At 39.4% G+C, this 27,106-nt stretch overlaps 1 protein-coding gene across 1 annotated transcript; it reads right to left on the reverse strand.

Annotated features, from left to right (window-relative positions):
* Nucleotides 1-1,804: 1,804 nt before the first annotated feature.
* Nucleotides 1,805-27,106, reverse strand: LOC119719215 (WAS/WASL-interacting protein family member 1-like). The gene is made up of 6 exons (XM_038188585.1): nucleotides 26,816-27,106; nucleotides 16,622-16,871; nucleotides 14,876-15,058; nucleotides 13,374-14,402; nucleotides 10,340-10,453; nucleotides 1,805-2,976 (listed from the first exon to the last, which is right to left on the reverse strand). Exons 2-6 carry the CDS (start codon nucleotides 16,797-16,799, stop codon nucleotides 2,936-2,938), a joined length of 1,545 nt encoding a protein of 514 aa, XP_038044513.1. The 5' UTR covers nucleotides 16,800-16,871; nucleotides 26,816-27,106; the 3' UTR covers nucleotides 1,805-2,935.

Genomic DNA, 27,106 nt, shown 5'->3' on the forward strand with positions numbered 1-27,106 from the left:
CACAATTGCCACCACTGCTCTGTTTATCTCAGAAACAACAGATTAATGGACCATGTACAAATAGTTTTTTTCTATCATAATATAAATCAAAAAAGGGTGATTTTTTTTTCTTTCTTCATATTTTACATAATACAATTGCCTATCTATAGTGTACCATACGTCTATAATTAGTAAGTCGAGTCTCAATTGTGAAATAAGCAAGTTATGCATAGCGAAAAATACAGTTTCCACCTCATTAGTTCTTTGTTGCATTATTTAAATTTATTTAAGAGTTTTAATACAAGGGCAATTTTTCTTTTTTTTAAGTCAAATTACTATACAAATATCAGAAAAAAAGTAGATACAATATGCACAGTTCACCGCCTTTTTATTTTTCTTGGCAGATCTCCTTTTTCTTAAATTTTTACATAATTTGTTTTTATCAAGATTCAACTGCCCTTTAAAACCCCAAAGAATATATATATATAAACTTATTCTACGAAATAACAAAAATATGGGGCGTGATATACAATTCAATACTGGGCCTGTTATTTCAAAGACAATAATATTCACCGGTTCACAACCCTTCAGTGTATGTTGCGATGCATGGGCAATGCAGTCTGGGGGAGGGGACCAGTGACAAACAGTTAGAATTTTTTTAATATTAATTCAGGCTGGTTTGTTAAAAGGAAAAAAAAATTCACTGGTTCACAACCCTTCACAGTACTTAACCATGCGTGGACAATGAAGTCTTGAGGAGGGGACCAGTGACAAAGAGTCAGTTTTTTTTAATATTAATAAGACGGGTTTGGGGTACAATTTCGCAATTTTAGGGCACGTAAGAGGTTTGGATTTAAAATATAACCCTAAAAAATACATAAGTCGTAATTATCTGAGCAGAAATCCCGTTTGGTCTAACAAACTGCAAACAAGTTATGTTTAGCAGAAATTTTCTGAGGAAATCTGTAAGTAAACAATGTTTTTTTTTTTAAATGTGCATTATTAATAAATGCGTGAATGCAAACTGTGATACCAAATTTAAATTGTCCATTCATTGGTATTTTGAGAATATGTTAATTTAAGAAAACTAAAAAAGGACAAGTGACATTACATAACATTCCTTTGTGACTATTCCAATATACGCGCAAAATTCCGGGGGAAAAAAACAAGCAGTAAAATGTGTCCCTAGTTGCTTTTTTAGTGTACACGGCTCTATACAGATAAGTTACAATATTAATGCATCTCAACTTATATTTTCCATATTTACATAATAAACCTTTATGATTTGATAATTCCTAACAAAACAAAAAAGAACAAAACAAAAAGACAGCAAAATGCCACAAAGAAGTCAATGCAAAATGGTAGAAAATAAGGAAACATTACACCAAAATGCAAAAACACTATTATCGTGTTTCAATTTTAAAGTTCTGCGATTGACCTTTCCTGTGCAGACTTAGGTTGCACTTTTATTTATAATGAAAAATTATCAAACTTAATATAATATTTAGAATATTTTTACTTAATTACTGGAAGATTTGTTTTTGTTTTTTTAATTTGGTATCGACAGCATGAACCAAGATTTCTCTGCTGTCTCAAACTGGAGAAGTTCTGGATTAACTTCTTCAAAATTTTTATATCCTACATGTACATTGACTATGAGACACTGTGTATTTGGATATGAGACAATTGGGTAATTATTAATTAAGAGAAGTATTCATTTCCTGAAAGCAACTGATAAAATGTACATGTATGTATATGCTGATAAAAAATGATGGAAAACCAGTCAGAAGAAGCACAAAACTGGCTGGTAAATTTTGTTGTTTAACCAATTTTTGTCTGTGATTATTAAGTCCAGCGCTCCGTGAATTTGGACTTAGTTCGTGACCGTGACAGGTACATCACAGACATTAAAAAGTTAACAGAAGACAAACTCCATAATTATTTTTTCTTCTGTAGTTTGCCCGGGGTTGCCCGTGGGTGCCACGTGCCTAGAGAGGGTGCCTTTTTACCACTTTAGAGAGCACCGTGGACGAGGCACACCGCATGCGCGTGCTGATTCACGCGTATAGCGCCAAGTACGCGCAACTAATTATAAGCATCAGGCGTCGTCTAGTCTTTCGAAATTTCTTCTACTGGTCTCCCAAAACTCTCCCTTCCTTGCCGTTGAGGGGGTACTTGTGCACGAAGCCCATAGTAACCCAATTTGACACACCTCAAAAGTGTAAATTTTAACAAAAGAGAGGCCATTTTAAAAATACAAAATGGTCAAAGGTCATTATAATCTATTACTTTCCTTATTACATACTCGACGTAGGACTTCTATAAATAGTGGATCCAAAGCCAAATCAACGGCTAAAGAAAAAGTTATAATATAACACTGAGACAGAGTAATAAAAGAGCCCCCTTTTTTTTTTACTTTACAAAATAGTTTTAGTTTCTTTGCTGGCATTTTGAAGGGCAAACGGGTGTTTTGAATGAATAAACATAGAAAAGTACGAAAACGGAAAATACTCGACAAGTTTATTTGGGGGGCTTCGCGAAATTTCTGCGTTGAGCAGTTTCATGGAATTCGCCCCAAAATGATTTGACCTATTGACAGTAATGCCATTTATTTGTTACAAATATCCCAATGGAATGTGTACAGTGATACAAGGTTTTGTTTTTGTAGAAAGATCTCACTATCAAACTGAGATACCAAATATAATCACTGTCAGTCTACCCAGAAAGGATGGGCCAAGGGGAGCTACACCAAAGCATGCTGGGATATGCCATAAACACTATGCTTTGCCATGGCGCTTTGTCATCCAGCACCCTACTGTACCACATGTGTTCTGAGATACCTGTTGTAGGAAACGTCATGGGGTAAGGCTTGTCTGGATGATGTCCTGGTTCAAAACTGCTGAGCTGTGAGACGATACCTACGTGAACTTTTCTTTAAACTCCGAACAAATTTCACCTAATAAGAGGGTGGTTCTGGAGGCGGCCCCCGTTTTACACCTGCAAGGAGTGGTCAGAGAAAGAAATAATGATTACAATTTTTAATGCTCTTTGTAAATATGAATTCAATTTCAACGTTCTTTTTAAATATGAATTCAATTTCATTTCCTTCTTAAAAAATATTAACCCTAACCTCCCCAACTCCATCAAAATCCATCCCCCCATTTTGGTGGATTTTGGGGGACTTGGTCCTGCAGGCCTAAAGCAAAGCATGCATTGAAAGCAGTGTGATTGATGGATTTTGGCGGACTTGGTCCAGTACTTAGTAAAAGACAGTAGGGAGTTAGGGTTAAAGGAACATTAAACCAAAACATTATCTACTCACTGTTTGAACATACAATAAACAAGGATATGGGTCATATTTATAAATTTTCAGTCCACTTTTTCCCTGTCTCTGTTACATCTGACATCAATGACTTTATAATTCTGATGCACTCCTTAATGCAGTCATCCTCCAAGAGTGATTATGAATAGCAAACTACATATGTACGTACATGTGCCCAACAAATAAAAAATGTGTTTGAAGTAATTCCTAACGATACTTGAATGTCAAATTACAAAGTATTAAGGTAATGTGGAGACAGAAAATGTCACGCTTAGTTTTTTGTTTGGAAAAGGGATGGCACTATCCCATTCAGTGACACTTCTTCTCTGGTGACTTGTATGGCTTAGTATGGGTTTTAAGCATGACTTAGTCTGTGCCGGTTAAGTCCGATTGAAATGTAGAGTGGGCAGACATAAGAGATTAAGTGACTTTGATAGGTTGGGTAATCAAATGTGATTAATGGTGCGAGCAGAGGATTATGTTCGCAAATCCTCTTGTTATATAGCATGCTTTCGTGCCTTGCTGTTGGGCACTCTTCAGTTGCAGATTGGTGATTCAAGTAAGAATCGAAGCTGACTCGCGGAAAAGTTGTGGTTGGGATTGGGTATATGTTCCAATCAGATTTCGTAGCACTCGAGTGTTTTGAGTACAGCCATATGATTTCAGTTGGTTCCGATTTGTTCCTCTAATCAGGAGAGCAATATGTTGCGGGTTTTGTTAGGTTCGGTTGGTTCTTCGAAAAAGCCGGAGTTTGTTGGGAGTGGGTTTAGCTCTTGATTTTGCTGTGGTAGTTTCTCCCGGATGTTTTGACGGCTTTTCTGAAGGCAATGGATTGGGATTTCGGAAATGTTTCCGTAGAGTAGTTTATTGCCTTGGATTATGTTCCAGTGCTTGTTTATTGCTCAATTTAGGTCAAGGTGTGTTACGGCTGGTTGTATGTTGTGGTGAAGACAGGTGGAGTTTGTTTTGATTTTTCTTCATCTAGAATTTAATGTGTTAAACTTGTGTGCAAGTTTAAATTTAGTGGTTTCTGGGTATTTTTCTAGCATTTCACTAGAGGTTGATTTCGGATGCCAATTGGTGGGTGGTTTGAAAGGATGGTTTTTAGAGCATTTGTTACGCATTAGTGATGTACACTTCAGTCTTCGGTTGAAGATACATTATTGATGTTGCTTACGAATGTTTCGCGGTTTGGTTTAGCAGAAGCAGGTACATGTGTGACATTGAGACCTTGTCCAAAAAGCAATTATTTCGGTTTGCGATAGTTTTGCTTTGGATAGGTATGTTACGAAGGCTTCATAATGTTCTGCTCATGAGCGCAAATGATTGGATTTGGCTCGGTTGGTTTTAAATTTTCATTTACCAGACAAGCGGTTTGGTTTTGGTTGTCTCGTGATCTCTTAGTTTCTTTGTTGAATGTTTCATCTTGCTATGATTTCCTGTGGAAGTTTTGGTTTGAATATAACGGATAAGGTATAGATTGAGTTATATTCCAGATATTATAATGATGTTATAATGGACGGTGGATGGCAGGATATCTCTTTTGAGAAGATGTGGTGGTCTTGAGAAAGACCGTTGGGTTTGGAGATCAATGAAGATGCTGTAGCTTGGTTTGTTGGCTTGCTCTGAGGGTGTATATGCTTTTTGTTCGGAAAATTGTTTGGAAAAGGGATGGCACTATCCCATTCAGTGACAATTCTTCTCTGGTGACTTGTATGGCTTAGTATGGGTTTAAGCATGACTTAGTCTTTGCCTGTTATGTCCGATTGAAGTGTAGAGTGGGCGGACATAAGAGATTAAGCGACTATGATAGGTTGGGTAATCAAATGTAATTAAAGGTGCGAGCAGAGGATTATGTTCGCAAATCCTCTTGTTAGCAATAGGGGAATTCTTTGGTAACGGAATTATGCCCATTTGTCACTTTGTCAAGGATTATTCTTTCCCAAGAAAATATGTTCTATGCTAGGCAACTAATCTAAACATGGAAAGGGAGCCAAGACCCAATAAAATTGATTGACCGCTTAAAAAAAAAAAAACCCACAAGATTACTCTTTAAGGGGCGGAGTTTAATATCGGTAACGCAATTACGGATGGAGGACAAGCATATTTGAGTTCTCGCATAAATTAATAAAACTCTCTGAAGTTTTGAAATTTTAAAATGGGACACTACCTGTTATTTGTAGAGTTCAGGGTTGTTGTTTAACTACAATGCAGAACAAAGTTGAAAAAATAATCACTCTTTTCATAATCTGCATTTTAATCACGGTAACGGAATTAAGCCTGGGCGGTAACGGAATTACACCATAGGTTTACATGTAATAGGTAAATGCAATACATTAACATTAAATTCAACATAGACTCACCACAATACAAATTTTAGAAGTTTATAAAATGGCACAAGGGGAAAGCTACAGGTAGGTGAAAATTAGCAGATCAAAGTGTAAATGTAGGCCTCAACATGTCTGGGCTTCATTTTTTTAGGTCAAAGGTCAAGGTCAAATGAAATCAGTCCGGTGATGGCTGCATTGCTGGTCAGCAGATTTTAGAATTTGCCTAATTAACAGACCAATCCATTAAGTCCCACCCCCTTACATATTGACCAATCACAGGATTGCCTACATCACCACTGTACTTGAGGATTTTACCGCGGCTGACTTTAGGTGGCAAACGTGTAGCAAAGGCTGTGATTGGTCAACACATTCATTTTGTCGACAATCAGATAGTGCCTGAGTATTTCCGAGTATACGGTATATGTATTTTCGGAATTGTTTCCGTAGAGTAGTTTATTGCCTTGGATTATGTTCCAGTGCTTGTTTATTGCTCAATTTAGGTCAAGGTGTGTTACGGCTGGTTGTATGTTGTGGTGAAGACAGGTGGAGTTTGTTTTGATTTTTCTTCATCTAGAATTTAATGTGTTAAACTTGTGTGCAAGTTTAAATTTAGTGGTTTCTGGGTATTTTTCTAGCATTTCACTAAAAGGTTGATTTCGGATGCCAATTGGTGGGTGGTTTGAACGGCTGGTTTTTAGAGCATATAATTTACAGAACAACAATAATAAACATTGGTCATGTACGGTACATGGTCCTTATGAAAGAGAACCAATCATACCAAGACATCATCATAATCTGACAAGAAATACAAAACCTTGAAGTATGATCAAACACAAGGGATCTTCCATTTTGTTCAAGGTCAGACGGTTTACACAGCATTTTCAAAAAGGTCATGAGAATGTGTCTGAGACATGAGACTATGTCTGGCCTATTTTTTCCTGGTTTACTGCCGCAGACATGCCATGTTGCGAACCGGCCGATTTCCGCCCCAGAGGGAAACATTTAATTATAGAGGGCTTGGAAAAAGGTCAATGTCTTTAACAAACGGATTCGGGAATGTCGAATACTGGGTGAATAACATTAACTGCTAGATAGATTGCTTCAACTTGAATTAGGGATGATACTGTCAATTAAAAAAAAAAAAAAAACAAGTCTGAAAATTGGACGAATGGTCTGAAAGATGAATCTCTTTCTATACTGATAATGTCTTTCTCTCAGATTCAAGAAATCTGATTTCAGACAAAAAGTCAAAAAAATTCATGCAAGGTGAATTTGGGTGTATAAAAAGGGTTTTTTTTCTCATGAATTTGACCAGACATGGACAATATTTCTGGTTTGTTTTTGGGAAATATGGGAGAGATCATCAATCTTAAAATATAATTTAAAAACAGTACAAGATAATGACCATGTCTGTGTATTCAATGTGAAAAATAAGAAAATTGTACACTTGTGTAAAAATCACACACTTTTTTTATTTCCGAACCAATTTTTTTTCAAGTTGCCTAATTCTGAATTCTACTTCATGTTGAACTTCCTAAAATCCAAAGGGATGTTCCATTCTAGTAAGATAACACTCACCTCTGTTTACATGTACCTACATTTGCATACAGTACATTGTATGTAGGTAAACAGAGGTGAGGTGTTTTCTGTTATGGAATAAGCATTGTCGTAAAAACAGAAACAGCAAAAACAGGTCAACACATGCAAGTCAAACATTCTTCCTGTCAACGATCGTGTCACATGCCATTCATCATGCAATACCTAACTAAACAAAAAGAGTTTTTGATTTTTCAACCCTGCGTTCAACCCCGCATCGTTTCACACTTGTTTCATGCAAATCAAGCTTATCATGCTCAGTTACTACTGTTTTGAACCCTGGCAAGATTTTTTAACCCGGGTTGAAAATCTCAACCCTGGTCTGGAGCAAGGTTGAGTTCAACCTGGGGCAAAATCGATCACAGGGTTGACGCAGGGTTGAAATTCTTCAAGTGTGAAACGATGCCTGTTTTCAACCCTGCCGCAACCCTGCGTCGACCCCAAGATTTGTCTGGTGTGAAAAGGGCTTACAATGTACGTGACATGCTCAGCGAAAACAAGTCCTGGTCAAATTGCAAGGAACATGCGTCACAGATCGTATGAAATTTTGATTTGTAATTTTGGCTTTGTAAACAATTTCAAATTTCTCTGGGTTTTGTGAAATCTGTTGTGCTCGTGTGAAAAAAGCTCCTTGAACTTGGCCCAGACTGTAATAATAATAGCGTAAGTTTTTTTTTTCACAAGGTACTATGGGGCAGTCCCTAATGCATTGAGGAATTGTATCTTGCAGCGTTTGCTGCTCTAAACTCACCTACTGCCATGACTGCTGTGTTCATTTTAATTACAGAATAAATGTAGATCACAGAGGAACAATAAACTTAATGTGGCAAACCTGTTCCAGTTTCACAAGGGTCTCTAGTTCAACATTATACAGTCGAATCTCGTTAGTACATTGTTTAAACTCTGTTAATAACGTACAAAATTCTGGTTATAACAAACATAAAGCCTTAGTCCCCACTGTGCATTTATGTGCACAATGAATGGGACTGATGTTCCTCTTAATACAAAATTCTGATATAACAAACAATTTGGCTAGGTCCGAACGAGTTTGTATTAACGAGACTCGACTGTACACAAATGTGCATTACTCCAAAACCAGTCTTTTGCACTGCAGTGAAAACTGAAGGCCGTCTTACATGTATGTCAATAAACTGTTTCTGTTTATAGAACTCTCTCATAGGACGCCATCTTCACAGGAAAATTACAACTGCTTGTTCAACGGTCAACGCCATTAGGTACATGTGCGCGCAGTGTGCAAAATATTCTAAAAATCTCGAAATTTCTTCAAAATACGGTGCAGCCGATGTGCGTTATGAAAATTTGATGCCCAAAATGCTGATGCACTCGTGACAATCTGTAGGAAGTGACGCCATTTGAGAGAGACCTATTTGCTTAGGAGGCTAAGAAATAATACTCATTTTAGAATTTAGAATAACAAGGAAATTGTCATGATTTCCTTTAAATTGTACATTTACTACAGATGACTCTAAGAGATAATTGCATAAGCACATGATGCGAAGTTGGACCCAATTAATACATTCATAACTTCCTTGAAATTCACTTGTAAGAGATGTTGTTATTTTTTACACATACTTCCTGGTATTTAAGAAAACATTCCAACACATTTGGGAAAATACTGGTATCTAAAATCCACCGCATCTTCAAAGTTTTCATGAAGAGATGAGTAAACGTGGTAAGGAATATTACATTTGTTTCTTTGAGGGAACTGTATCGGTATGTTCATAACCTTGAATCCGAATTTTTTTTTTTTTAACTGAAAATGATCTTCTAGGCAAGAATTACAAAGAGGACTTGGACCCCCAAAAAGGTAGACACTGGCTGAGGAGATGCCAGTTACGCAACCACACCCATTCCTTTCCAACATCCAACTCCTGTTCTATCAACCACACCCACCCAACCACGGCCAACCCACCAAGCCCTCAATCTTTATGCATCTTGTGCCATGCAAGCAAGCTCTGGGCGTGCCACACAAGCTCAACTTACCAGCCTCAAGCTGAACCACACCATATCCTACGCTCATCCCAACCACACCCACATACCACGCCCATCCAAACCACACCCATCCCAACCCCACCCTTATTGTCTGTGCATCTCTTGCAATGCTATGAAGCCCTGGCAATGCCACATATGCTCAACTCACCATCCTCAAGCTGGACCACGCCCGTCTCCACCCCCTCCCCCATCCCCACCACGCCCATCCCCTCATTATTTATGCATCTCTTGCAATGCCCTCAAGCCTTGGGCGTGCCACACATGCCCAACTCACCATCCTCAAGCTGGACCACGCCCGTCTCCACCCCCAATCCCCACCGCGCCCATCCCTACCACGCCCTCATTATTGATGCATCTCTTGCCATGCTTTCAAGCACTGGGCGTGCCACCCAAGCCCAACTCACCATCCTCAAGCTGGACCACGCCCATATTCCCCCCCCCCCATTCCCACCACGCCCTCATTATTTATGCATCTCTGGCCATGCAATCAAGCACTGGGCGTGCCACACAAGCCCAACTCACCATCCTCAAGCTGGGCTTTTTCGGACAACTGTTCCGTTGTGTAATAAACCGAGTCAATGGGCAAGTAGCGCACTGCGTCTGTCGGCACAGTTAGTCAATATTCAGGCTCTCAATAAAAAGCGTTCAATATCAATAAATCACAGAGTTGCAATAAACTGCGTTAACTTTCATATTCCGTCTGGCATGTGAAACTGCAAGTCTATTTTTCAAAGGTCAGCCAAAGATTTCCCCCTTTTTTAAACGAGTCAAAAAGAAGCTACATTGTTATTATCAACACGATTATCACAACAAAATGTTTCTCCTCGTTTAGTCACACTTCAAGGCTGAAATTATTCTAAAAACTGTTCAGACAAAAATGACAAAGCAAAATTAATGTTTGAGCTGCCACATTCACTTACACTCGAGTAAACTTTAAGTTCAGATATTTCCTGGGGAAAATTTGGTGCATTGTTAGTTGATGTTCAATGTCTCACCATTATTTTCACCCGGACAACTAACTGCTGAAGAACTCAGTGTTACGTTTGTTTGAAAACAAAAACAAAAATCAAACAACTTTAAGTTTCACGAGCACACTTACTTTGTCTATTGGACACTGATTTGCTGGGGTAGGTCTTGTTCGTGACTTCGAAAGGGTGAGGATTGGGAAACTCGTTCTCTGATCGGAACCGGAACCGATTCTCAAAGGAATCATCTAAAACAAAAAGAGATAAATAAATGAAAAAAGTGATAAATAATTTTAGCCGGTGTAAAAACCCTTGCATATGATGCCCCAATACTTGAGTGTTTCTTTTTATATATAATTTATTTAAAACACCTAACAAGCATGTATGTATACATGTACGTGTTCTACATAACCCCCGAGGACAGACACACAAAGGGAGAACAACAGATCCTTTCAGTCCTCGGGAGTTGGGTGTTTTGTTTGAAACGGTCCTCTGTAGTAAGTTCCTGTGCTTAGTCTATGGGAGAGTTTTATATTACAGGGACAAAAGGAAACACAAAGCATTGTCCTCGAGAGTATAGTAAAACAAGAGTGTATGTACAGCGTGTGTGTATGTGTGTACGTGAACTATATACACCCCGAGGACAGACAGACAAAGGGAGAACAACAGATTCTTTGTTGTCCTCGAGAGTTCATCTTTTGTTGAAAACGGTCCTCGGTTCTGCATTTGTGTGCTTAGTCTATGGGAGAGTGTTATATTACAGGGACAAAGGAAAAGACAGAGCATTGTCCTCGAGAGTATAGAAAAACACGACTGTGTGTACATGCAGACGACACTACATTACCAACACATTTTATGTGCCTGTTGCATGGACAGATAAATTTATGTTATGAAAAACTTGGCAAGCCCTTGAACAATAACAGACACGTTGCATGTTTTGTTTGGATTTCCAGTACTCCACAATTTCCTTAGTTTCATTTGCATGTGAACTTTACTTGTAATTCAAATCAAAATAAATACTGTACCGAAGTCCAAAGGTGACAAGTTTTCTGTCACAATTATTTAAAGATCATTTTGACTCCTGGAAAAACCCACACTGCAATTTTTTTTTGAAATTGGGTTTAGCAATAACAATGATACCCGGGGAAATTGGGTGGTTTTATTTATATGCCACAGGGCGAGCAGGGGTTATCCCCAACTTCATGCATTCTTTCACAACAAAACACCTGTCCGTAACAAAACCACTCAACCGTGCTGGTTCCTAGACATATTTTGACACCTGTTTCAGGTACTGTGCGCATGCTGGTATGATACCATTTACTGCGCGCCTATTTCCTCATTGTCCACTAGGATCTATATTCCTTGATTCCTGTTATCTGTCCTTTCCGTTCTTTAGCTGCGTGTTTGTTTTCTCGTTTTCCTGTCACGTTCCTCGCTACTCCCTGTTTGTTGTTTTTTGTGAGTTCCTGAAGGCATTTTACATGTATTTTGTTTCTGAAACTGCCTTCATACAGACATAGAACGACTTTATTTATTAAATAAATTCTATTTTGGCCTGTTTTTTTTTTTCATGCAGTTTCAATTGTGACCTACATGTACTCCTGTAGACCTGAACACTAATAGAGACATGTTTTTTACACTGGCTAAGTGACAGACTCCGGTTAACATTTCAACATCCCTGATGCAAAAGTCCATCAATTAGGAGGCTAAGTCATTCATTTTTGAGCTGCCGACCAGATACATGTGTGTATCTTTTGCAAAAAAAATTGACTGTCCAAAGTTCGTTCTGTGCCAAACAGGGTTTCGCCGTTAATTAGTAAACTGTAGTATGCAGTACTTCAGCTTATAAGTGGGCACATCACTCCTAGTATTTTTTAGTATTTGGCTACCGGTACATACATGTACATAATTTTTGTAGTATGTCGTAGTATGTCGTAACGCCATGGTCCAGTGGTTATGGTGTTTGACTCATGTATGAAGGTGCGTGGGTTCGAACCCTGCCAGGAACTTGGTGTTTGTGCCCTTGGGCAAGATAATTAACTACAATTGCCTCTCTCCACCCAGGAGTATAAATGGGTACCTGTGAGGGTCGAGGACCGATTGAGCGCTGATATCGGCTGCCGCGTGGTCCCATATCCTGATGAATGGGGTAATAATTGTAAAGCACTTTGAGATCGTTGATACGATGGAAAGCGCTATATTTCACAATTATTATTATTTATTATTATGTGGTACACATGTACTCTACCCCAAAGTAAGTCTTAGGGGGTGAGGGTTATGGCACGAACAGTTGTGAAATATCTATGTACTGTGTGCTATAATATCGCAAGAAATACTTGTATTCTGGGACAGTTTTCCTACTTGTTTTGCTGCAGGAAATGAAGCCTACTTTGAAGATGGCAAACAATTTTTATCTCTTTGATGAAATTTTCATCAAAATACATGAAAAGGTCCATTAACTGTTGAAGAGTAAAAACAAATTGTAGTTGTTGACATAAAGCCTCAAGTTTCAGGTACACATGTACATGTACATGTACTGAACATGCAAAGGTGTGTGCAGAATATACATGTATACAATGTATACAATATACAATGTATAAGATTATGACATGTACTTCCTGGTACGATAAATTAACAATACAAGGCCCTGTGGTGATTATTCTCAAACGGGATACCAGACGTACATTTTGAATAACACATATAATGCCACGGTGAACTCTTCATGCATGGATGACTTGTCATTTCTATGTCATTCATTGTTAACAGGCGATCAGCTGGATTTGACTTACGTGTATGTAAAATGCGTACCGTTATCAATTTGTTCTTGGATCATGTATGCACATGTGTGCAGCTGAATGCTTAGCGCAAATTATTCAAACAAAACACTTGTGCTCATTGACTTTACAATCAAATTAACATTAAAAAAATCTCAGTGATTTTTTTTTTGACAGGACATTTTCTAAATCTGCTAAAATATTCTTCGCAATACCCGAATGGCATTTGATAATTTACTTCTTATACTGCAAATTAAATTCCACTCCAATCAAAGTTGTCATGCTGGACTGGTCAGTTTCTCGACGTACAAATTCTGGTTGATTTTTGATAACCACATTCACAGAAAATCCAGGGGAATTTTTTTTCAGGGACATTACAGAAACTCGAACTTACCATATCCATTATTGTTTGTAATTTGCGGTGCTCCTGAAGAACGCGCGCCTCTACTTGGAGGCGGGGGTGGCGGCGGACCAAGCGACGAACTGACGTTTCCGACAATTGAGGGCGGTCTTTCCCTCGAAGGGGGCGGGGGAGGAGGCAGGCTTTGTGCTGGGGTAGGACCTGACCGAGATGGAAGGGGCGGCGGCCTACTGGATGGGGGTGCTGGCGGTGGCGGTGGACCACTTGAGACTGGGCGACCGACGTTTCTTGCTGGGGGAGGGGGCGGCGGAAGTCCTGATGGTCTGGATCCGCTGTCGCTTGGTGGAGGTGGGGGAGGGGGTCTGCTGTTCCCGGATCTTGATGGAGGGGGTGGGGGCGGGGCCCCGCCAAAACTTGGTCCATTTGTTTGCGACGAATAAGAATGCATGGGGTCTGGAATTGGAGGAGGGGCCTGTCTCCCTCCGGAGGTTTGCCTAGATGGGGGCGGGGGTTGAGGTGCTGAGGGAGGGGGCTCTCTGGCTGGGGGTGGGGGTGGGGGTGGCATGCGTCCCACCGATTGCCTGGCTGGTGGTAGCGCCGGCGGCCGTGATGATGATGGTCTAGGGGGCGCCTGGTCCTTCTGCCTGCCATTTGGAACGTTGCGCCCCGGTGGAGGTGGGGGAGGCAGATTCCCAACCGACGGGGGGCGTGGCTTATTCTGTTGCGGGGGTGGAGGCGGAGGTGCCGCTGTGTGACCTCCTGAGTTGTAGGCGGGCCTGGAGTTGCCCCCTCTATCGTTCATCCAAGATGGTTTGTTTTGCGTTGTACTTGAGTCCTTGGGCGGGCCAGGTAACGGTCTGCCTGGCAGATTCGGCGACGGGGGCCCGTGGCGGACAGCGTTGTGTGATCCTGGAGCGGAAAGACGTGGAGATGGAGGCTGGGTGCTCCCCGCCGATCGGCTGGGGGGCGGGGGAGGCAGCTGCGAGCCAAACTGTCTGTTGCCTAGTGATGGGCCACTGTTGCCTATGTGATTGGTTGATGGGGCGTTTCTCTCTTTGGTACCTGCGAACGAGTTGAGCGAGATATTTTGTCAGCATTCCCTTAATCATCAATCAGTCACACCATTTCATTTCGACCACAATATTATTGAGACCTAAAGATCTGGCTCCAGATACAAAACAATAGTTGACTGGTATTGTCGACTGCTGTGATGAGCCATAGGTAAAATTATGGTCAGACATCGAACATTAACTGACTATTATCATGTTTATCTGAACAAAATTTGTGTTTTAAGGTGTTCTACGGGCATGCCACGGCGCAAAATTGATTGTGCTAGGTCCCTAAGTAGTTTTTGTGTTATAATTTCACCCTTTTGATATGGAACATGTTTTTTTGATACCCTAAGGTTGTACGGCACCCTAAACTTTGCCTTAGTGCTATGAATCCTTAGGGCAAGAATTTTGTTATAAAATACCTATGGACCACACCACAGCATACAGCTGTATATTGTTATTGTAAATATTAATATTTCTCACCGGAACCTGCGGGTAATCTGCCCGTCTTCTTCAGTTGTGGTATCCCGCCGCTGAACAGTCCACCCATCCCACCACCCCCTCCTCCACCGCCCATCCCCCCTCCCCCTCCCCCTCCCCCTCCTCCTCCTCCCCCACCTGGTCTGCCACCTCCACCTCCTCCGCCTCCGGGTTTCTTGTCATTTGCTGAAAAAAATAAATCAGACAGAAAAAACCTTGCTTTTTAAAGCTATAGTCCATCATTTGCAGCTATCCGAAAAGTAACTGGCGTAATTATTGTTCAAAAACACACTTGGTTGAAAGATAGTAGGGGGACTAAACTCCCTGTGAAATTATTCTTTCTGGCAAGCTGTCATTTTGAAGTAATCAACGAAAGAAGGCCTTTCCAACAGTGCTTCTTAAGACGCACTGTAGGAAATTTAAATTAGTAGTTCGTTTTGTTATTCGGCGAAGCGCGCGCAAGCATTGGCACGACGCACACGCACGCGCGGTTGCTATGATTCGTCGGATCAGTGCGCGACATTGCGTGGCTGCAATCGGCTCAGTGAGACGCTGAATTCAGGCCCAATTCAAAACATGATTCAGCAACTTTTGATTTGAAATTGAGATCCTAGAATGCTGTTTTTCTCGGAATATACAGCTGAAGCTGAGCTGAAACTTCATCAGGTTAGTTGCTCAGTACCCTTCTTTAGATTTTGAGCACTTTTGTTGCTTCGAACGAACAAAATGCACAAATTACAAATGATGGACTATATCTTTAACTATTGTACCATCAAGAATCATGTCCGAGTCTAATTCTTAAATCCAATTCACTACATTGTGTTGGGCCCAACTCAGGTCGGTTTTGGTTTCAGACAAGCTAACGAAATGCATTTATTTTCCATTGATTAGACTCTGAAGCCATTCTAAACATTAGTAACAGTTAGTCTTTCAATGTAATGGCTCTTCAAATGTTGAACGGTACACGTAATTTAGTAATTCAAATCTTCAGGATTTGGTTCTGCAGCGGGATTCGTGCATGTAGTCTGAAACAGGTTTGATTTAATTCACTGTGTTGGTGGGAATCCGAGGTCAATTTTGATATCAAGTCAAGAGTTTTGAAGATCGAGTGTAAAGTGGAGTGCTGTGGTCCAATGGTTTCTGATGTTCGACACACGTGCCAGGGTTTACAGTGCTTGTGATCTTGGGCAAGACACTTAACTACAATTGCCTCTCTCCACCCAGGAGTGTAAATGGGTACATGTGAAGGTAGAGCCATCAGTGGCATTGGCCAAGTTCGCGCAAGGACTATAGTTGACCAAATAACTAACGTTTGCCCGAACTCTGTCTAGTCAACAGTGGTTGACTACGCTAGTCGACTATTTGGAACCAGCCTACTGGGGTTGGTTGCTTCGCTGGTAACCAATAGCCGCGCGCATTCATAACGCTAGCAGAGAGCCAGGATCCAGAAGTTTTGCGATGACATTTTGACCAGCGTTTGATTAGAGACGTTCGCACGTTGCTATCAGTGCGCAGGCGTAAGGTACGTCACAAATCAACCACTAGTCGACCAATGGTCCTTGCCCGAACTTGGCCATTATTTGGAAGATTGGGGACGAACTGGTTAAAAAGTGACATAAATTAACAACATACAGCGTAACGGGCATACGCTATCCAGTCAGCATACAGTGTTGGGGTCCCATGTTTCATTCAAGGACATTCCATTAGTACTGAAGAAACATTTGCATGAATGTAAGTTGACAGATTTACCTACAACCGGCGCACTCCGGTCATTGGTGACCGTCTTCTTCAGCCTGGTCCCCTTGCTGATGTCCGTCAGCAGTGCCCCCCGGTCCTTCTGCGCCTTCTTGTTGAGTTGCGGCGGTGCGCTGAAGTTGGACGGGGGAGGGGGCGGGGGCGCTGGGGCTGGGGGTGGTGGTGGAGGCATACTGGTCGGGGTGGGGGTGTCTGCTTGCCCTGTATTGCGGAGACTTACCAGTCACCCGACCCACTGTGGAATCTGGTAGGAAAATAAAGGAATTTTAAATCTCTTAAGATTCATTTAACGTTTTCAAATCAATGTTTGCAATTTTCAAACGATCCAACAAGTTTCCATGGACCCCCCCGCTGATTTGGTCCGTGAACAGCTTTCTCTGTCAAAATACATTCGAATAGATTTAGCAGGTCTCACACTTTGTTATTTTGGGATCTGACTCAACAGGTGTTTCACGAGACTAACTCAAAGAGGTAAAGTTGGGGTCAAAGCAAAAATTGAATTACACATCTGCAAAGCATACAAACTTGTTAGCACTGAAATGAAATCTGCTCAGCGAAAAGTGATTACCAGCCAAAGTATCATAAAAGAACACTGAGTGTAACTGGTACTCGTCTCTTTTTTTCTCAGCGAGTAAACTTGCTATTATGTACTTAACTGTTCCAACATACATGTACACATACACCTGTACTCTACATCAACATATCATGTTTCATGTACATGTACATGCACAGACAATTCAATGAATATCAACGATACATGAAACTTGAAAGGTGTATCGGTACTTCCTGTATACGCCAATGGCTCCTACTGTTATAAAAATGTGTATAAATATAATATATTTGAAGTATACATTTGTATGGGATGACCGTGTGTGATACACACAATGCAAACAGTACACATACAGACTGTATACTATGTACATGATAATGTGTACATAATGTGTATACGCCTACATGTACTTTATCATGCTGCTTACATAATTATCCTTTTTTTTGACACAGCCATACGACAGTGCTCAAGGATGGACAAAGATAAAAAGCGTGCTCACAATTCTACATACACAGATCAATCTGTCAGAGGATATCCTGTGTGCCATACCCCAGAACTAATCAACTTTCCCCAGTCCAACACTTTCACCTCCTGCAAAGCAACAAAGGACTCTCGCCAGTCTAAAAACCAAACCAAAAAAATCCATCCACTGTATCGCTTTTTGAAAATGGTCTCCTTTCAGCTAATGTGCTTAAGAAAAAACTTGCTACCTTTCAGCAGGTTTGTTTATCGCATCTATCGTGAAATTGGTTTACCGAAGGCTTTCTAGAGGTTAGAAAGGCATGAACACAAGTCTAATTTTTCTTTCATACAGAGGAGTTATTGCTGTAGGTTCCCATTGTGTTTTCTGACGGAAACCCGATGGCCATGTAACAAGACTTTCACTTCCTGTCGAACAGACAAATTCAGGGTTCCAAGAGGAAAAGTCAAAGGTTGTAGCTTTGCATACATAAGGACACAAGAATTAAAACCAACTGAAGTATATTTTTTAGTCACAGACAAATTAAAATTTTGGTACACTTCTCATGGCATTTAATTAAACTGGCATCTTCCAGACAGATTCTTGCAACCGTTTTTACTTTGAAATCTGACATCTTTTTTTGCCAAATTTTAAATTAAAACCTGTCACACAAATAAAAAATAAAAATTATATTACAGATAATAATCTAGGCATATTTTGAAACCCTGTTTGTGAATTTGGACATTTTGACACAACGTTTAACTGGAGTTACTCTGTATCTAACATGCATACGATCACAACAAAGAAAAGGCTCCACATCTGATAGCACGACACCTGTAATGTAGGAAGTATGAATTACTCTAAATCCGCGAAAAATCTTTTCGTTAGTCAGCGAGCCACTACAATTGGCAAGAGAACAACTGCTTTATTTCTATTTATAAACAAATGTCTGACAGGATTTTGAAATACAAGCTAAAGCAGGAAAAAGGAAAGATCGAATTTTCAAGGGCATATTCTGTAAAAATCCAACGTTCGTCACATTATTAGTGATGTATCACATTCACTTTTCCAACAGCAGCTCATTAAAGGGGGAGGGGATTTGATAGGCGCATTAGTATTTTATAGCAAAAATTGTTACGCTGACCTATTTTAAAGTTTTGTGTTCATACATGTACAAAAAGATGTTAAAAAAAAAACAAGAAAAAAATGTTCTTCTTGTAGTCTGGTTCCCTGACCCTACTTCTGACGAAACAGACAATTTACAGACATTGGGAATTGTCAGGTCAGGGAACCAGACTAGCTTGCACTCATTCACGGATGTGCAACTGATTGCAAACAAAATGTGGACTAAATTTGGTAAATTGGGAGCAGTAATTTAAAAAGTATTTTTTCCAACGATGGTCAGCCGACCATTGTTGGAAATTGAAACAAAAATTCCACTTTTCTTGAAAATGACAGCACACCAGAAGCTATGATTTCACAGGATGCTTGAGACTATTATTCAAAGTTTCAGTCAAGTAAGGTATTTCATAATAATTGGGTAATTTTGTTTTCTGATGTTTGCGAATGTTGTATATCAAATTGAATTCACACCTGTAGATGTTTTTGCACATGGACACTTAAAACCTGTGTTGTGACGTGTATTTTAATACCAATTTCTAATTCTAACATGGGCCCGGCTACTTTACTGGGTGGAACAAAGTCCACTTTTGGGCATATCAAATCGGTGTTTATAGATGGGCCCTAATCAGTTCAAAGTGCATGCCCCCTCTGTAAATTATAACCGTTAGCTGTACATTCGAGCCTTGCATTTACCGGTTTGGTTCACTGTTTAAATTTTCACTGCCAATTGTAAACCAAAAATTGGCTGATTGATTTTTTCTGTGCATTTGTGCATTAATAAAGCCCCGGGGCAAAATTTTAAAAAAGAAAAAGAAATGGTTGAATAGTAAAAGGTTATTATGTTAGTTTTCCACTTCAAAATGTAACACAAAATTTAAGGATCAAATTTTAAAAATATTTTAAATATCCTCAAAAATAATAGTAAGTATCAGATAAAAATGTACAAGCAATTAAACACATATCAAAAAATATACCCCAATAATGGATGAAGAAAAGAACAGAACATGTTTACAAATGTTTTCAGCTACACCTACAGTACATGTAAACAGGGTTCTTTGTTTGAACAAACCTAAGCAGAAAAGGTTGCCGAACAAATTTTATGAACTAGCAGAAAACAGCTGGTAACCAGTCACAAGCAATATCCTTATGGTATTTTGGCTGGTAACCTAGCACAGCAAAACATTTGTGTGCTTAGCAAATTTGTGTGCCTAGCATCTCGATGAAACTGTTCCCCCCCCCCCACCAGTCACTAATGAGTTTTATATTTGGTTACTGGTCATTCTGTTTTTGTTTGTGAATGTTCTTAGTGTATATTACAAGTACATGTACAAATGTACACAGTGGTTGAGATTTAACCCAGATTGTCACTAAGGTCTACTGGCCGGGTGCGGACCAGTCGGTATTTTCAACAGGCCAAAATTTGCAGTACCGGTATGCCAGCCAAATCACAATTTGTACATGTATACTGTCCATTTGTTCACTTAATCTTAACCTTTTAGGCCCTTTTGGCTAGGAACCATCCTCAATCCTGCAAAATCCTCCAATTGCAACCATGTAAAAACTGGATTCAGCCTCAATCCTCCAAAATCATCCGTTAGGCTCTATTTCTTGAATTTGTTAAGTGGAGGGGTGACCATTGCCTCAATCCTTCAAATCCTCCAACAATTACTGTTAATGGATTGAGGCAGTACTGATGACATTCAAAAGCAGTGTGGATGATAGCAAGCATAATGCAGGGATCAATTATGCATGGCTGAACATAAACAATACAGCCTATGAACTCAACACAATGCATCCTTCAAACTCAACTGACACTTTTTGCCATTCAGCCTCAATCCTCCAAAATCCTCCAAAACCGCCAGGATTTTGGAGGAATGAGGGTTAACGTTAAAGATCCATAACAGTTGGTACATTGTAGGCTGTACCTCAAATCCTACAGATTCTTGCAAAAGCTCACTAAAACTGAAGGATTTTGAAGGACGTGGGAGAATTAGGGTTGGTGAACTGTTGAGTGTCAAGTACAACATACACAGTGAAATCTAATTAAGTCAAACTCTGATTTATAACTCAAAACAACTGTTAATTTAAACAAAAAACCCATAGCCTTCAGTTGTACTTTTAACAATGATACAACCCTTCTCAACTCAAAACTCTGCTCAAGTCAAATTTTGAGCCTGTTCCCTTGAGGTTTGACTTATCAAGATTTCACTGTACTTACAAAAATGAACTACTGTAAAAGTTGTATATGCACATGCACATGTACTGTATACACGTATGTTTTACTCACCACCCATGTCAACACGAATGACAAACAGGGGTCCAACAAGTGGGCCCAAGTACTGTGTACACACCCCTGGTTTAGTCTGTAATAAAACGGCCTTGGTGAGGAGAATACGTGTAGTACATGTAGCATGACAAAGGTAACAAATATGCAAGAATGGTTCACTGCACAAAATTTTCCACAACAGTGGAATCAAATCTTTCTGTCCGTACATGTTCATAAACAGTAGGCCTACTACATATGTATGTGTCTGAACAACACACAGATCTTAGATGTTGAGCACAATCAAATACTGATAAGGTAGTTTGTGTAATTTTAACAGAAATTATAAATTTTGCATTTTGGAATGCAAGTTGAGACCATAGAATAAATTTAAACAGAGTTGAATATAGACGTGACACCCCCCCCCCAAAAAAAAAACCCAAACAAACATAACTTTCTGTTCAGGAACTTACAAATCTGGAATGCCACAATTTGCTTACCAAATTGTAGTTTAATTGATCAAGTTCTTCATTATTGAATCTTTATGTATGATAAAACTATTTTGTGAACTGGGGTTGGATTTCAATTGATTCGGAGATTCTGAAAATATCTTTTGAATTGAATTGCAAAATATTAGGAATTCATGTTTGTTTTGTTATTTCTTTAGAAGAAAGTCACTAGTCTGGTGGTCCAAAGTTTACACCTAGAATTTGCATACTGTGGAAGGTTTCAGATGTCAGGAATCCAGACCTGCTGACAGCCGTAAAAGCAAACACAATTTATGTACAGTAAGTCAAAAGTCGTGTGTTAAATATTAAAAATTCGCAAGCCCATTCAAGAAGCAAATTACGAGGATTTTGAATCTTGCCTTGTGGTTTACAATGTAAAAGATCTGGAAAGGTTAAGGTTTAGTCATCAGATTTTAATTAAAAATCTATAAAACGTGAAAGAAAGGAATTTCGCCCAATGTTTTATAAATTATTGTTTACATTCTTTGGTGTGTCATAACTGTTGAACTGTTTTCAACAAAGAAATGTTGACTGTTTACTTAGCAACTTGTCACAAACAATTCCACTGGACATTCTTTGAATATCATGTCAAATAGGGCCAAAATGTAGTAACTTCATCTAAAGAAAACCAAAGAAACATAAATTGGTATATCCCTAACCCTGCTAAATGCAACAGAAAGCAACAAAACAACTTGTTGCATACTGTTGCATTTAGCAGGCAAGTCAAGTCTTTGTCCTTGTTGCATCTTGTTGCATTTAACAGGGTAACTGCTCATAGTGCCAAGGCGATGCAACACAATCCACTGTTGCATTTGGTTGCATTTAGCAGGGTAACTGCCAGACAGGGCTCTGGAGTGCTCTGAAACGTGCAAAACTAAATCAGGCCCACTTTACTCACACTTTAGCCAGCAAATTTCTCCAAAAATTCCACTGGGGCAAAGAACATGTCCTCAGTATTTCACCAACCAAGTTTGCAGACTCAATTCAATTTTCAAAGGAGACTTTTCTTCAATATTTTGCACATGAGAGGGAAGTCAAGTGATTCCAAAATGGGGCTAAAGACTAGACTGGTACATGTCCAACCATGGTCTAACTATTTGAAAAGACTGACCTTTTCATTCAGTGTCAATAGTCTGGTGGCTTTACTATGGAGAAATGTGTGGTAAATTGAGACTAGTTCCCGCTTTATGCCACATGTTTCTTAAATTCTTTTGGCATGGTTGATTGATGCAGTACTGAGAGCTGTGTTGGACTGGTTGTTTTAGGTGCCAGTCTATTTTCTTGTTTTGCATGTTTTCAATACCTTAAGTTTTGGGACTCTCATACACAGTATTGAGAGTCCCAAATTTTCGGACTAGGTAACTGCTTGATGCCAAGGCTGGTATGCACTGGGTTCACTGCACAATGCAACAGAATTGACTGTTGCAATTTGTCGCATTAGCAGGGTTCTATTTCAGCCAAGTTGCATTTTGTTGCATTTAGCAGGGTGCCTAGAAAAACCTGTTGGGGGTTAGGCCCTATAGTATGTGAAAATTGTTTACAGGTGTCACATGGAAAGTGTTCACTGCACAATGCAACAGAATCCACTGTTGCAATTTGTCGCATTAGCAGGGTTCTATTTCAGCCAAGTTGCATTTTGTTGCATTTAGCAGGGTGCCTAGAAAAACCTGTTGGGGGTTAGGCCCTATAGTATGTGAAAATTGTTTGCAGGTGTCACATGGAAAGTGTGCACTGCACAATGCAACAGAATCCACTGTTGCAATTTGTTGCATTAGCAGAGTTCTATTTCAGCCAAGTTGCATTTTGTTGCATTTGGCAGGGTGCCTGGAAAAACCTGTTGAGGGTTAGGCCCTATAGTACATGTATGTGAAAATTATTTACAGGTGTCGCATGGAAAGTGTTCACTGCACAATGCAACAGAATCCACTGTTGTAATTTGTTGTATTAGCAGGGCTCTATTTCAGCCATGCACATGCATTTTGTTGCATTTGGCAGGGTGCCTAGAAAAACCTGTTGGGGATTAGGCCCTATAGTGAAAAGTGTTTACAGGTGCCACATGGAAACTGTTATTGTCAGGCATGCAAAAGTGAAGTTACACAATGACAGGAAGTTACAAGCTTAGGCTTTAGACGACTTTGTACAGACTACAGTTTCAATTTTTAATGAAAGACTGACACTGGAATGAGGAAATCAGCTGATATGATGTTTACCTGTCTAAAGACTTCTTGAAAGTATACAAAATAGGTAGTGGCTACTGAATCGGTACCGTTTCCCAATTTTGCGAGGCTTTGCAACTGGCAGTTATTCTGAATGATGTCAGATCTTGACTTCATTTGGAATAACTTTATACACTGTAGTGTAAGGTTTTTATTTTCAGTGCCTGTCGAAGTGCCTCTGTGGTCTAGTGGATAACGGTGGTATGACTGGATGATTCTATTAGTTCATGGGGTTCGATTCCTATTTGGGACCCATTTTTTTTTGTTTTAACAAAATCAGAAAATGTTACGTCCTACTTCTCTGTGAAATAAAATTTCAACTTTTTTTTGTAACTCAGCGCTTTGGACTTAAATTGGAGGATTTTTTTTTTTCAAGGAAGTGTAGTCTGAGAAGCAATTCCCGACTGATGAATTGCTGCTGGTTCCAAAGCCTCATGAAATCGGGAAACCGGTACCGGTTCAGTAGCCACTGCCAACAAAATATTAGCAGGTAGGAGAGAAGAGGGAGAACATACTATAACAACCTGAAAGTGAAAGTGAAAACAAGAAGTTTAATACGAAACGAAAATAAACCAAAACAATGACGACAAGGAACACACTAAAAAAGTACAAGAGTAGTCTACTTTCCCCGCCATTATTCAGTCAGTAGGTTAATTTTCACCGCCAAGTCCTGCTATCACTTTACTTTGCACCACCATGACCATGGCACTGCTGCATTTATTTACGAAGTGGCTATCGTTACGGCACTCGTTGTTTAGCGCCCTCTACGATATTTTTTTGATACGCACGCAGGTATATAATTATTTGTTTCCACACGATTTTTCGAGCAGTGCGCCAGCTCAGCCGAGAGAGGGTAGGATTTTGTACCGCGAGGTTGCGGGTTCGAATCTCAGTTTTGCACTGGAATTTTTTTCCTTTTCTAACCTGAGGCTTTGGAGGATTTTTTTTAAAAGGGAAATAAAGTCCGAATTTCATAAAGTTCAAATTCACTTTTTTCCTTCTAATTTTATATTTTCTTGTCATGTTTTTTTTATAAAAGTTGCCAGGTTGCAGTCTACCGTAACGATAGAAAATGGGAAATGCGTTACGGCTGCCGTAACAATAGCCACTGCGATTTATTTATTCATGTAGGGTGGTCGGCACTTTTGGGGTTTTTGGTCCAAATATTACAAACTTGGTATCATTGGAAAGAGCTTCCAAAAAGAAATCCAATGGTACCAATTATAAGTTTATATCTTAATGTATGGTGAAGTTATGGTCCATTAAAGGGGCATGTCCAACCCTAATTATTCTGTCGGCATGGTGCGGGGTGTAAAATTAAAAAGAAAAATCCAAATCACCTCAAAATATTTGAGAAAGGTTTGGAAAACATTTTCAAGTTCATTTAGATGAGATCATATTATCCTAAATTTGTTTTCTCAGGTCCTCTTTATGGTAGTCCTTTAATAGCTGATATGTGTAAATTTCCTCGGAGCTGTCATATTTGAGGTTGATTTGAACCAGGATGGGAATCCAGGGACCTAAAATAGAAATGCATGGAAACCTTGCATTAACATTCACCCAACTGTGTGTTGAAAGTATTATACGGCCAAAAAAAGGGTTTTAACTTAGCAAAAGTACATCTTTAAAGTATGGAAGTATTTGATGACAGACAACATTTCTCCAATATGTAGGTTCCAGTGGGAATTAACTTTATATTTATTTTGTCCCCTTTTTTTGGCCTTATGCAGAGATGTATATTCAAAAATAATTTTAAAAAAACATCGAATCTTGTTCTTCATTATACATTGTACTCAGAACAGTCTGGTAAGACTCTGGACTAAACATATTCAGGAACTAGAAGCCTAGGGCAAAAAAGCCAAGACAAAAATAAGCTAATTTTAACATGTTTAATGCAAATTTAGTTCACGTTTGGAAAATATTCAGAAACAGTTGAAATATTACTATATTAATTTTTTTGGCAGAATTGTATATTTGTATAATGTAAATTTCCCCAATAAAGCAATCCACCAAATTTTACCCCAGTAATCACAGCATTGAAATATTATTGCTTCATGCATGCATAAAGCATAGAGGACGAAATAGGCAGCCATTGCATTGTGACACCGCCGCGCGCCATATTTTAATCACCTTGCTGAAGGCACCCCGACAACAAAACCCCCCAGCGTCAAAAAGCGTCATGGGAAACATAACAAAAAAACTAGTCACACAAACTCCTGAAATTCCACCCTTTCAGAAACTACCCCTTTTTTAGTCTTTCATGAACTCCTCATGTGAGATTTTTAACAATTTTTCGGCCCAAAAATCATGACAATCTGTACCTTTATTTCGTCGTAAAAAAATCTCCAAAATCGGAAGGCAAAAAAAATCGAGCGTACCTCTTCTTGGTATGAGTCGAAAGAGATTTTCTTTGGCTTTACTATGATGTCATTTCTATTTTTGTCCGACGAAATCTCGGCAAATCTCGCCACAAAACGTGAGTGGATGTCACGAGCTAAAATCAAGATGGCCGCGCCCAGGGCGACTGCGATCACAACTTCCCAGAAATAAACATCGATTTCAACAGCAGATTTCACGATTTTGCATATGGCGATCATCCAAAAAAAATATATCATTGGAAAGATCCATCATTTCTCTCTGTAATCATCTCATCAGAGAAACTGTTCCAGTTTCAAAAAAAGGTTAAACTGCGCCAGTTTGAAACACACTTTCGCACGCAAACAGATACAAATGAAGATCGACCCCGTTACGCCGACCTCCCTAATTCATGTTTATTGAAATCATCATGTAAATGATGAAGGCCTACAAACAACATGAACAATGCATGATGTTCATGTAGTTATGTACACCGTAAGTTTATAAATCACGTAAATTATTGAGAACTTTACATGTGGCGAGTTGTCTCTTTTTTTTCTCGACTACATGTAAACTATTAAGTATATGCTCAATTTATTTGATTACTAAATTTTTTTTTTTAAAGGGTTAAAACTAAAGTAAAACATTTAAAAAGGCGGCAACCAAAACAGTGATCAAACTTTTTTTATTTTACCGAATGCTGTCAAACTTACCCTTAAAATTCAGTTCTCAGGCGAGGTAAAAAAAACTACTTTCCTGGTCGTAAACTTCTCTCCAACATTTCGAATCTTTCAGATTAACTATGGTGTTAAAACTTTCTGAAATTACTTGTGCCTCCGCCTAAATTTAAACCCGGAAATCGTCTAGATTGCTAACCAACGCACTAAATACACACAGGCCGTAACGTGCATAGTGGTATGGTGCATACGCGTACGATACGACAGTGCAATGTATTTTGCATGCGAGTGAACTTCCTGATCTAAAAATGGCCGACAAGTGATGTG

The sequence above is a fragment of the Patiria miniata genome, unplaced genomic scaffold (genome assembly GCF_015706575.1).
Source record: "Patiria miniata isolate m_02_andy unplaced genomic scaffold, ASM1570657v1 HiC_scaffold_8, whole genome shotgun sequence".
Lineage (NCBI taxonomy): Eukaryota > Metazoa > Echinodermata > Asteroidea > Valvatida > Asterinidae > Patiria > Patiria miniata.

Excerpts from the sequence above, each read along its gene's own strand:
- LOC119719215 (XM_038188585.1), bottom strand. The coding sequence starts at position 16,799 with ATGCCTCCACCACCACCCCCAGCCCCAGCGCCCCCGCCCCCTCCCCCG. Across the intron at positions 15,059-16,621 it reads CCGGAGTGCGCCGGTTGTAG|CAAATGACAAGAAACCCGGA; the intron begins GTAAATCTGTCA and ends TATTTTTTTCAG. Across the intron at positions 14,403-14,875 it reads CAGATTACCCGCAGGTTCCG|GTACCAAAGAGAGAAACGCC; the intron begins GTGAGAAATATT and ends ACTCGTTCGCAG.